This window comes from Emiliania huxleyi, assembly GCF_000372725.1.
Source record: "Emiliania huxleyi CCMP1516 unplaced genomic scaffold EMIHUscaffold_36, whole genome shotgun sequence".
In the NCBI taxonomy this organism is placed as follows: domain Eukaryota; phylum Haptophyta; order Isochrysidales; family Noelaerhabdaceae; genus Emiliania; species Emiliania huxleyi.
Genome location: NW_005199274.1, coordinates 404,771 through 416,956, shown reverse-complemented (window position 1 = coordinate 416,956; position 12,186 = coordinate 404,771). Strand labels below are relative to the sequence as shown.

Sequence of the window (12,186 nt, the reverse complement as noted above, 5' to 3'; positions counted from 1 at the left end):
TTGTGCCCCGCCCCCATTCGGCCCCATCCGGCATATCCGGATCGGTGTTGTGTAAGTGAGTGAGTGTATTTTTGAGAAATTTGACCGTTGCACACACACACCTCACTTACATCATGCGCCGGTGCTCCAGAACTAAGCAGAGCCGCCGCGCCCCGCGCCCCGCCCGCCCCGCCCGCCCCGCCCGCCCCGTCCACGCCCCCCTCTCCCCCCTCGCCTACCGACCGCCACTGTGACGCCCACGGGCTGAGCCTGGGGCGCGGGGCGCGAGGGCGGCTGGTAGACAAACGTCGCCTGCGCCGCCACCAGCCGCCCAATTGCGGCAATGGGCAGCGCCGGCTGGCGGCAGGCCGGGCAGTTGGTGTCGCGCTCCAGCACGCGCGGCGCACACGTCTCGCAGTATAGCGCGTGGCCACACGCAAAGCGGACCGATCGAGGGGCGTCCCAGCAGAGGTCACACAGGCGCTCCTCGGCCCCAGCCGTCTCCTCCACCTCCCCCGCCGCCTCGGCCAGCGCCTCCAGCCGCGGCAGCGCCTCTGCGAGCGGCATCCGCTTCTTCTTCCGCTCGTATGCCAGCCCGACCACCAGCCGCGTCAGCTCCTCGGCCTGCGCCGCCGACCAGCCCACGTCAGCCGCCGCGATGCCCTCCGCCGTGTCGGGCTCCTCCAATGCATCGTCGCACGCGTTGAGCAAGCCGACGGCGCCGCGGCCGGTCAGGCTGACGAGCAGCGTGACCCCGAGCGCGAAGCCGTCAGTGAGCTGCGAAGCCTGGTTGTCGTGCATGATGATCGAGTCCATGTAGCCGGGCTTGCCAAAGATACGCTGCGTCGACAGGTGCGAGACCTGTCCGTTGCCGCCGGCCGTCGCCTCTGCCGTGCGCGCGAGGCCCACGTCGGCGAGGTAGCCGTTGCCGCGCTCGTCGAGCAGGATGTTGCCCGCCGAGACGTCGCGGTGTAGGATCATGGGAGAGCGCGTGTGCAAGTAGTGCAGAGCTCTCGCGGCGTCGCGCAGCACGCGGAGCCGTGCGGCGGCGGTGAGCGGCGGAGGCGGCGTCTCGAAGCCGAGCATGCGGAGCCGCTGCAGTGCGGCTGGCGTGCGGTAGAGGCGGTCCTCGAGGCTGCCGCCGCGGCAGAGGGGGTAGACGAGGCACGCTCTCGCCGGCGCCAAGCAGACGCCGAGGAGAGGAAGCAGGGACGGGTGGCACGCTGCGCTGAGCGTGCGCACCTCGCTCTGCAGCTCGGCGAGGCCTTGGGCGCCGACACCGACCAGCGCCGTCTTGACGGCGAACCCGCAAGCGACGCGCGGGAGCGACGGCAGCGCGTCGCAGCGGTAGACGCGCCCGAAGCCTCCCTCGCCCACCTTGCGCGCCTCGGCAAAGCCGTCCGTCGCCGCGATGAGCTCGTCGAGAGGGACGGCGGCGGGCGGCGCGGCGGCGGCGGCGAGGGCGGCGACACTCGCCGAAGCCGCCGCTGCCGCCGCTGCTGCCACTTCCTCCGCTGCCGCCGCCTCTTGAGCCTCCGCCGCCGCCACGGCCGCCACTGCCGCCTCTACAGCCGCCACCTCCGGCTCCGCCTCCGCCGCCGCCTCCGCCGCCGCCTCCGCCGCCGCCGCCGCCTCCGCTGCCGCCCTCATCCTCGCCTCCTCCCTCTCCCTTGCCGCCTCCTCCCTTGCCCTCGCCTCTGCCTCCTCCCTTGCCCGCGCCGCCGCCTCCGCCTCCTCCGCCGCCCGCGCCTCCGCAGCTGCCTCAGCCGCCCGCGCCTCCTCCGCCGCCCGCGCCTCCTCCGCCGCCTGCCTCGCCGCCGCCTTCTCCTCCTTCTGCCGCTGCCGCTTCAGCGCCCTGGCCTCACGGGTCCTTCGCTCCGTTAGCTCGTCGCGCAGCCGCCGCGCCGCCCGCAGCGCCTCCGAGCCGTCGGCGACCTGGGTGGTGTTTGCGTTGATCGCCGCCCTGAGCGCGTCGAGATCGGCGTCGCCTCGGCCGCACGCCGCAACCGCCTCGCGCAGCGCAGCCTCGGCAGCATCACGCGCCTCCGCCGCCTCCGCAGCCGCTGCCGCCTCGCGTGCGGCCGCCGCGGCCTGCTCGACTGATTCTGCGACCGCCGTCTCCCCCTCCGCCGCGGCCGACGAGTGCTCCTCGAGGGCGCGCACGCACTCGGCGTGGCCATTCTCCTCGGCCAGCTGCAGCGCCGTCTCGCCGTCAACAGTGTGAGACGTGTCTGCGCCCGCCCGTAGCAAGCGCCGCACGACGGCGGTGTGATTGAGGCTGGCGGCGTACATCAGCGCGGTGCCGCCGTTGCTGCTCTGCAAGTTCACCTCTGCGCCGCGCCGTATCAGCAGCTCGACCACCCGCTCGTGGCCGTTGCCGGCAGCGGCCATCAGCGCGGTGCCGCCGTCGCTGTTCTGCAGGTCGATGTCCGCGCCGTGCCGGAGCAGCAACTCGACCACCCGCGCATGGCCGTAGAAGGCGGCGTCAATAAGCGCGGTGCCGCCGTCGCTGCTCTGCAGGTCGATGTCCGCGCCGTGCTGCAGCAGCAACTCGACCACCCGCTCGTGGCCGTAGTAGGCGGCGCCCATCAGCAGCGTGAGGCCGCTCTCCTCGCCCTTCTCGTACGTCGCGTCGGCCCGCCCGCCGCCCTCGAGCCACTCCAGCACCGCCCCCTCCTCGCCTCGCTCCGCCGCTGCCACGACCGCACGGGGGGCTGCCACGACACCGCTCGGCGCTTGCTCCGCCGCCGCCACTGGCCGCAACCTCTCAGGCCGCACGCGCACGCTCTCGCCGCTTCCCTCGAGCGCCACAGCGTACCGCCCGCCCTCGAAGCTCCGCGCCTTGCCCCGCCGCCCGTTCAGCTCGGGGCGGGCAGAGAGCCCGCCGAGCACGACGCGCTGACCGAGGAGCGGCGCGTCCACAGCTGCCGCTGCCGCGCCCGAGGAAGTGCCGCCCGCGCCGCCCGCCGCCGCCTCGCGCCGCCACGCCTTGGCCACCTCCGCGATGTGCTGCTGGAAGGCCTCGACGCACTCGGCGTGGCCCTTCTCCTTGGCCCAATGCAGCGCCGTCTTGCCGCTCGCATCGCGCGCCGCCGTGTCTGCGCCCGCCCGCAGCAAGCGCCGCACGACGGCGGGGTGGTTGAAGAGGGCGCCATATGTCAGCGCGGTGAGGCCGTCGCTGTTCTGCAGGTTGACCTCAGCGCCGCGCCGTATCAGCAAGTCGACCACACGCTCGTGGCCGTTGCCGGCGGCGCATATCAGCGCGGTGCCGCCCTCGCTGTCCTGGAGGTTGACCTCCGCGCCGCGCTGCAGCAACAGCTCGATCAGCCGCTCGTGGCCGTTGCTGGCGGCGCCCATCAGCAACGTGAGGCCGCTCACGCCGCCTCTCTCGTACGTCGCGTCGGCCCGCCCGCCGGCGTCAAGCCACGCCAGCACCGCCTCCTCCTCGCCTCGCTCCGCCGCTGCCGCGATCGCATCGGGGGCTGTCACGACACCGCTCGACGCCTGCTCCGCCGCCACTGCTGGAGATAGCGTCTTCGCGACTCTCGATCCAGCCGAGGAAGCGCCGCCCGAGGAAGCGCCGCCTGCGCCTGCGCCGTTGTTTGCCGCCGCAATGGGCCGCCCCGCCACGACCGACTCCTTGACGTGCTGCCTGAAGGCCTTGACGCACTCGGTGTTGCCATTCTCCTTGGCAACCTGCAGCGCCGTCTTGCCGCTCGTGGTGCGCGCCGCCGTGTCTGCGCCCGCCCGCAGCAAGCGCCGCACGACGGCGGCGCGGTTGAAGAAGGTGGCGTCCATCAGCGCGGTGAAGCCGTCGCTGTCCATCAGGTTGACCTTAGCGCCGTGCCGAATCAGCAACTCGATCAACCGCTCGTGGCCGTGGCGGGCGGCTTTCATCAGCAGCGTGAGGCCGCTCGTCCCGCCTCTCTCGTACGTCGCGTCGGCCCGTCCGCCGCCCTCGAGCCACGCCAGCACCGCCTCCTCGTCGCCACGCTCAGTCGCTGCGATGACGTCATCGGAGACTGCCACGCCACCGCTCGACGCCCGCTCCGCCGCCACCGACGACAGTTTACCCGGCCGCACCCGCACGCTCTCGCCGCCGCCCTCGAGCGCCACAGCGTACCGACCACCCTCGAAGCTCCGCGCCACGCCCCGCTTCCCGTTTAGCTCGGGACGGGAAGAGAGCCCGCCAAGCTCGACGCGCTGGCCGAGCAGCGGCGCGTCGGCAGGCGACGTGCCACACACTGACACTGGCATGGCGGGCGGGGCGCCGAGGCCGTACATAAATTCTTTTTTCGCTCACGGAGTCGTGGCTGCGATGACGGAGACGCGATCCGATTTGGGTACATACACATTACTACTCCCCAAAAGGCCGATGACGCGACTGCGCGGTGGAGCCCGCTCGCTCGACAGGTGCAATGACTAGCCAGCTGGGCGGCTCCGCCCTGCTGCTTGTCGAGTCGTCTGCCACGCAATACGCGACTCCAGCTAATACCTATCCACAGCCCAGCTACACCCACCGTTGCTCAAGCAGGGCAATTGTTGGCGGAGAAGAGTGTACAAGTGTGGTTTCGAACGCTCTCGAGAGTGTGCGCCGACGGAGCGATCATCATCGGCCGCATCCCACCTGTCCACTCCACCCGAGACGCCGTCGAACCACTCCGTCGGCACATGTGACACCTGTCGGTCCCGCGGCATGCTCGCGCGCACGATGGATGGTCGTATGGGCCGTCGCGGTTCGCGCGTAATGGACTGCCCGCCGCAAGAAATGGACGGCCGATTCGTCGATCTGGATGTGCTTTCAGGATGAGGGTTGCCGCCGCCATGCGACCGGATTTTGCGAAATTTCTTTTTCTTTCTGGCGCGAAAGAAAGAAATCAGAAGGCGGCCAGGAAGCGACAGGAGAGAGAACGTCGAGAGTGAGAAGACCGCGAGGCGGCATGAAGGTCGCTGCGAGAATTGGCGAGAGACTGCGAAGAGAGATAGGAATAGGAGATAGGAAGAGGCAGACGCCCAAGGGTGGGCGACGGCTAGCACCACACTCCTCTCCTTAAAATCCCTGTGTGGTGGCGGCGTGCCGTCCTCCCATCCTCCTGTGTGTATGTATCCCTCCCTTGCGCCTTGGCCGCCCCCTCGTTTCTTGGAGCACTTGGTCTTGGAGGCAGTCGGCTGGCGAGTAGAGGCACACGCACGCTCTCTCGAGGTCTCTTGGAGCAGAGCCCCGGCGAGCCCTCGAAAGAGCCCTCGGAGAGGGTACCCTGGGTGGGCGGGGCCTCTACTCGCCAGGGCAGTCGGCAACCTCACATCCGGGGCACGGCAGCTAAGAAGCGCACCCACGAGCGTGGTCTCTTCCCACAGGAGCAGCTGTGAAGCGGCTGCGGCAATAGCAGACAGCGATCACGTTGCGTCTACAATCATGGACACCGCTCCTCTGCCACCTGCATGCTCGTACCTTGAGACGGTCGGCAACACGCCAATGGTGAAGCTGGACCGCTGCGTTCCGGCCGCGTCCAAGCAGGCGACGATTCTCTGCAAGCTGGAGATGCAGAACCCCGGCGGCTCCCTCAAGGACCGGATCGCTCTCAACATGATCGAGGAGGCGGAGGCGCGTGGGGACATCACGCCGGGCAAGACCACGATCATCGACTTCACGTCTGGGAATACGGGCATCGGCTACGCGATGGTTGCCGCCGCCAAGGGCTACAAGTGCATCGTCATCATGCCCAAGGTGCGGCCGATGCTCGAGCGCTACTTGATCTGCCGCCAGTTTGGCGCGGAGGTCCACCTCTTCAACCCGTCGCTCGGCGCGCCCGGTGCGCTCAAGTACGTCAAGGACCAGCTCGCCGCGAACCCGCACTACTGGTGGCCAAACCAGCTGGGCAACCCGGACAACCCGGCGGTGCACGAGAGGACGACCGGACCAGAGATCTGGAAGCTGGCCGGCGGCGCGGTCGACTACTTCATCCACGGCATCGGCACGGGTGGCTGCGTCGCCGGGGTCGGTAAGTACCTCAAGTCGGTCAACCCAAAGTGCCGGGTGACCGCACACGCGCACACACGCACGCACCGCTCAACCACACCGCTCTTTGGACTTTCAATGTCCCCGTCTCTAGACGTGGCCCCTCTGCCCCACACCAGCGTGGGGAGAAGTTCACCTCCACCAGGTGATCGCGCTCGAGCCGACCGAGGCGCGCGTGCACACCGGCGCTTCGCCCAAGCCGCACGGCGTCGTCGGCTGGGCGCCCGGCGTCCACTCCCAGTTCCTCGACGGCTTCGGCAAGGCACGCGAGAGGGACAGCCAAGTCCCTACAGCGCCCCACCAGCCAGCTGAGGCTCACGCGACCTCCAGGCGCCCGAGGAGCTGTCGGACGCACCGCGCGGCGTCGTCGACGAGTGGGGGCACGTCGCGACCTCGGAGGCCGTCGCGACGTGCCTGCAGGTGACGTCGGCCGAGGGAATGATGGTTGGGCCCTCGTCGGGCGCGGCCATCAAGTACGCCTTCGACGTGGCGGCGCGCCCGGAGGCCAAGGGGTCGACCATCGTGGTCGTGCTGCCGAGTCACGGCATCCGCTACGTCGCCCACCCGCTCTGGGCCGCCGTCAACGCAGAGGCGAACGAGGCGCTGCCCCCGGGCGAGGCGCCGTGCTCGGACAAGGAGCAGCCCATCCTGCTCTGGGCCTCGGAGGAGTACAAGAAGGCGTCACAGCTGCCTTCGCCCGCATCGCCCGCGCGCGCGACAGGCTGAGAGAGTGTACTACTACGTGGGTCGAGTAGAGGTGGCAGTACTACCGTGATGCGTGGAGGTTCGAGCTGGGATGTTAAATGTTATCGATACTTCCTCCAGCTCTCCTTAAAATCCCCCGTCCCGGTGGTGGCGGCGTGCCGTCCTCCCCTCTCAATGGTTGCTGGAGAGGAGTGTGGTGCTAGCTGTCGCCCACCCTTGGGCGTCTGCCTCTTCCCATCTCTTCGCAGTCTCTCGCCAATTCTCCCGTGTGCTGTGTGAGCGCCGTCGCCAGGCGGTTTTTTTTGAGCTTGCCTTGAATCAGCAAAAAAATCGTGGCTCACCCTCCATGCCGTGAACAGGCGCCCTATCCATTCTATGTTCTTCTCTCGCTCCTCTGCCCGTGCCTTCGACGATATTTTAGACAAAACAACTCTCTCTCACAGCAGACAGGCTCGACACAGGTGCGAACTGGCGCGTGCTAGTACTATCACCGGCACACCACCGGAGCCGCCTAAGCGACTCCGTTAAGAACGGCAATGCACTTAGCTCCGTGCACAATGCCGCTGTCCCCGCACGCTAGCTCGTTCACCGTCTGCCACGCCACGGCGGTGTGGAGAACGACAGACAAGCGCTGCATCTGCAGCCCGTGCCAGTTCTTGGTGGTCCATGTGACCTCATCGAGGTGCTGAGCGTGCGAAAGTTTGTTACTCAGCTGGTCCGCCGCCTGCCGAAGAATTCTGCGGACGCCGTCCCCGAAGCCGCCGAACGTCTTCGACGATATGAAACAAAAAAATAGTTTTTTTTAGGTGCCCGCCGGTCGCTCCACTTCCTCTCCGTATGGCGAGAACGGCTCCAACTCGGCTCGCGTCGGAGGCGTACACGGCGCCGTCCGCTGCCGCCGGCTCCGCCGCCGCCGCCCCTCCCGAGCGCTCCCTGTCCGTGCTGCGGCTCATGACGTGGGCCACGATCTCGCTCTCGGCCGTCTGCTTCTCCTCTGCAGTCATCCAGTCGCAGCTCCTGCACAAGGGTGGGCTGCGAGGCCGCTTCGACTCTCGCGGCGCGTATGAGGTCGCTGGTAGCTATAGCGAGGAGCCTGACGACGGCGCTGCTCTTCTCGCCGACCCAGGCCCCGACAGGTCAGCGCCGGCCGACGGCTCCGCGTCGTCGCCGCTGCCCTCTGACGCCTCTGACAGCGACGCCTCCGCCCCGAGCCCGCCGCCGAGCGACGGCTTCGGGCAGCAGTCGCAGGTCGAGTTTCTGCGCAACGTCAAGCGGCGGCTCAAGATCGAGACGCCGATCGACGAGACCTTTTGGCGGCGCGCGTCAGCCGCCACTCCAGCGACGACTCACACACACCGCACGGCGCCGCGCCTCCGGCTCCGCTCCAGCCGCGCCGCTACACGCCCACCCCGACTCACACCGCCGCACCCCACCTCCACGCCGCCGTGTCCAGTGACGCGTCCGCGACGCGTCCACAGGCCGTACGCGCGAGCGTCGGCCGAGGGCGGCGGGGGCAGCGCACCGGGCGTGGCGCCGACGAACCTGATCTTCGTGGCGGGGGCCGAGGGGACGGGGCACCACTTCCTGACCGCGGTGATGATGCGCCTCTCCGAGCTGATGCCGATGACCCTCGTGCAGGAGCAGATGTTCCAGGCGCCGCCGATGCCGCGGGCGGCACGGCACACGGCTCGGAGGGTTCTCGGAAGTGTCTCGGAAGTGTCTCGGAGTCTGAACCGCAGGCGCTGTGGTGGCAGCCGAAGGACCGCACCCCCGCAACCTTCTGGGCCGCCGTCGAGGTCCCCCAGCCTCTCGCGGGCTGCAGCGCCGCAGACACTTCCACGACATGTCCCGGACGGGGCGGGGACGCGTGTCTGCAGGCGTTCCACGAGTGGGTGCAGGCGGCTCGTTCGCTCGGGAAGCACCCCGCCTTCTGCGCGCGGACCTGCCTTCGGCTGTCGGGCATGAAGCACTGCTCGTGGATCTCGGGCATGCAGGAGCAGCGCGAGGGCAGGCTGCTCGACGGCAGATGTAGCCGAGATGCAGCCGAGATGCAGCCGAGATGCAGCCGAGATTGCAGCGCGAGGGCAGGCTGCTCGACGGCAGATGTAGCCGAGATGCAGCCGAGATTGGCACCGCTAGCCGAGATCTCGCCGAGATCTCGCCAGGATGCCTCCACCCCCTCGGCGGGGGAGCCTGGGGGGAGCCTGGTCCGACGGACTCCGCCACGCACTCCCCGCGCCTGGAGCGGCTGTGGGGAGAGGCGGCCTCTTCACACCGCAGCAGCACACCCCCGGGGGCCCAGATCGCACGCCACGGACAGTCGAGAGAACGGGCAGACTGGCAGAGAGCGGCTAGCCAGACAGGCAACGCGCCGAGTCCCACGCGAGGGTCGACACCCCCCCTCTCAGCGCGAGCCCTAGGCTCCTCACGCAAGCACACAGCCCCGGGACCCAAGACGCACAAGCACAGACAGTCGAGAAGGGAGAGACAGCGACGACAGTCAGAAGGCAGCACCGGGTCCCGGGAAGGCGAATGCGAGGACGGCCTCTAGCGTTGGCTCCTCACGCCTCGCCCCATGCCTCCCCACATCTCTCCATACCTCCCCATACCTCCCCACACCTCCCCACATCTCCCCATATCTCCCCATATCTCCCCATATCTCCCCATATCTCCCCATACCTCCCCACATCTCCCCACACCTCCCCATATCTCCCCACATCTCCCCACATCTCCCCATGTCTGAGCTCGAGCCCTAGGCTCCTCACGCCTCGCCTCCCTGTGGCGCAGGCAATCTCCCCATATCTCCCCATATCTCCCCATATCTTCCTCACGCCTCGCCGCCCTTGTGGCGCAGGCAAGAACCGCAACATCTCGTACCAGCCGATCGGCCAGATGTTCTCGTACCCCTTCTCGCGCTCCGGCAACGAGATCTGGGGAGATCTGGGGAGATCTGGGGAGATGTTCTCGTACCCCTTCTCGCGCTCCGGCAACGAGATCTGGGGAGATCTGGGGAGATCTGGGGAGATGTTCTCGTACCCCTTCTCGCTCCGGCAACGAGATCTGGGGAGATCTGGTGGAGATCTGGTGGGGAGGTGTTCTCGTACCCCTTCTCGCAACTAGGCAACGAGACGGAGGATGGGACACATTATATTATATTATATTATATTATATTATATTATATATATTACAACTAGGCAACGAGACGGAGGATGGGACGCACTACCCGCGCCTCGCCGACCTGCAGTACCTCTGCGAGCTCGCCGGCGTTCGGCTCAAGGTCGTGGCGCTCTGGCGCGAGCCGGTCGACGCAATCATGTCGATGAACAACCGCGGGCTGCCCAAGATTTGGCGGCGGGCGGGGAGGACGTTTAAGCTGCACAAGCAGGCGGCTCCTTCTCTCTCCTTGCGCCGCGGCGAGATCGTCCGAGATCGTCCGAGGTCGTCTGAGATCACCCAAGATAGTGCGGAGATCAGCCGAGATTGCGCGAGATTGCGCGGGATTGCGCGAGGTTGCGCGGGATCGCGCGGGATCGCGCGAGATTGCGCGAGATTGCGCGGGATTGCCTCCCGCGTAGGTCGAGCTCTTCCTCTCGCAGCTCGACGAGATGCACTCGCAGCTCGCCGCCCTCCCGCCCGACTCGTTCCGCGTGGTCAACTACACGCACATGCTCGGCAACGCTAAGGAGTACGTGCGGGACCTCGCGGCCTTTCTGGAGGCGCCCGCTCCCCCTCCCCCCACACACGCACAGCCCGGCAGCATTGTGCTCCAGTCTCGCTCCCTTGCACCGCACGGCCGCCGCTTCGCCGGCCCGCGCTGCCAAGCCAGCGCCACCCCACGCGCCACGGCACGCCGGCATGCCCACCCACGCACGCCCACGCACACGCCCACCCACACGCCCACCCACACGCCCACCCACATATGCACACATGTGTGTATGCCCCCCGACACGTCCTCACATCCACCGACACGTCCGTCCCGCCCACCCGAGGCGCACCTCGACCGCGAGATGGCCCGAGATGGCCCGAGATTGACCGAGATTGACCGAGATTGCCCGCAGGTGCCCGAGGCGCACCTCGACCGCGCCTTCACCCTCTCCGCCAAGGCCAAGCCGAAGAAGCGCCCGCGCGCGCCGAGCTCGCTGCCCGAGGGCACGCTGCCGATAGATGGCGGAACTGCAGGCCCTTGTGTGGCGTCCTTGCATGCCGACTCGCGCTACGAGAAGACGGGTTGCGCGGCGGTACTAGCACGCCGTGCCGCTGTCGTCGTCGCTCCATGCACGCCCCCGGTACATCTTCACGACTTGCGTCACTCCCCCGCAGGCACCTGGTCCGACGCCGTGCGGCAGGTCTCCCACATCTCCCCACATCTCCCCACGTCTCCCCACATCTCCCCACATCTCCCCACATCTCCCTATACCTCCCCATACCTCCCCACATCTCCCCATATCGCCCCATACCTCCCCATACCTCCCCACATCTCCCCATATCGCCCCATACCTCCCCATACCTCCCCATCTCCCCATATCGCCCCATACCTCCCCATACCTCCCCATACCTCCCCATCTCCCCATATCGCCCCATACCTCCCCATATCTCCCCACATCTCCCCATATCTCCCCATATCGCCCCATACCTCCCCATATCTCCCCCTATCTCCCCATACCTCCCCACATCTCCCCAAATCTCCCCACATCTCCCCACATCTCCCCATATCCTGGTCTGACGCTGTGCGGCAGGACTTCATCCAGCAGCGGCTCGCCGAGGCCGCCGCCTCCGCCAAGCCGCCGCGCTGCTGCGACGCGTGGACGCGCCGCCTCGCGACGCAGCGGCTAGCGCAGATGCCGTCCCCGGCGTCCTCCGCCAAGACACGGCCGAGGCCGCCGCACTGGTTCACCACCTGGGCGCAGACGGCGCCGCCGCCGCTGCGAGCGCAGGCCACGCCCCCCGCACCCCCACCCCCCACCCTCCACCCACCCCCACCCACCCTCCACCCATCCACCCCCTTTGCACTTCGTCGCGAAGCCTCGGCTCACTTCTCTGCTCATCTCTGCTCTTCTCTGCTCATCTCTGCTCATCTCGGCTTACCTCGGCTCACCTCGGCTCACCTCGGCTCACCTCGGCCCATCTCTCGCGCAGGCGATCTCCTTCACGCACGTCGTCAACCCCTTCGACCCGGGCAACAGCTCCGAGCACCGGCAGGCGCAGCGAGTTACCCTCGCGTCCATCTCGCACGCGTCGGCGCTCGCCGCCGCACAGGGCATTGCCGTCGAGGCCTCCTACCCGAGATTCGCCGAGATTCGCCGAGATTAGCTGCAGTGGCTGTCGGACGGCGAGAGTACCCGAGATGCGCCGAGATTCGCCGAGATTAGCTGCAGTGGCTGTCGGACGGCGAGAGTACCCGAGATTCGCCGAGATTCGCCGAGATTAGCTGCAGTGGCTCCCCCCCCCCCCTTCCCCCGTCTTTCTCTATCGTGTTCAGGTTA

General features: G+C 67.9%; 3 protein-coding genes across 3 annotated transcripts; 1 reads left to right on the top strand and 2 right to left on the bottom strand.

The window, feature by feature from the left end:
• Positions 1-474: 474 nt before the first annotated feature.
• On the bottom strand, positions 475-1,188 carry EMIHUDRAFT_56512 (hypothetical protein; the record flags this gene model as incomplete). Its single annotated transcript, XM_005772388.1, has 1 exon — positions 475-1,188. A coding segment is annotated over one exon (714 nt), but the record flags the coding sequence as incomplete, so codon positions are not given.
• Positions 1,189-5,297: 4,109 nt separating this feature from the next.
• EMIHUDRAFT_435967 (cysteine synthase) lies at positions 5,298-6,816 on the top strand. Its single transcript, XM_005772387.1, has 3 exons — positions 5,298-6,016; positions 6,144-6,260; positions 6,329-6,816. The coding sequence occupies exons 1-3, from the start codon at positions 5,396-5,398 to the stop codon at positions 6,722-6,724; spliced, it is 1,134 nt and encodes a 377-aa protein (XP_005772444.1). The 5' UTR covers positions 5,298-5,395; the 3' UTR covers positions 6,725-6,816.
• A 398-nt stretch (positions 6,817-7,214) lies between these two features.
• On the bottom strand, positions 7,215-8,693 carry EMIHUDRAFT_208778 (hypothetical protein; the record flags this gene model as incomplete). Its single annotated transcript, XM_005772386.1, has 5 exons — positions 7,215-7,472; positions 7,660-7,720; positions 7,826-7,960; positions 8,246-8,332; positions 8,626-8,693. 5 exons carry the CDS (start codon positions 8,691-8,693, stop codon positions 7,215-7,217), a joined length of 609 nt encoding a protein of 202 aa, XP_005772443.1.
• Positions 8,694-12,186: the final 3,493 nt, after the last annotated feature.

Coding starts and splice junctions, on each gene's coding strand:
- EMIHUDRAFT_435967 (XM_005772387.1), top strand. CDS start 5,396: ATGGACACCGCTCCTCTGCCACCTGCATGCTCGTACCTTGAGACGGTC. Junction 6,017..6,143: donor CGGTCAACCCAAAGTGCCGG/GTGACCGCACAC, acceptor CACCTCCACCAG/GTGATCGCGCTCGAGCCGAC. Junction 6,261..6,328: donor TCCTCGACGGCTTCGGCAAG/GCACGCGAGAGG, acceptor CGCGACCTCCAG/GCGCCCGAGGAGCTGTCGGA.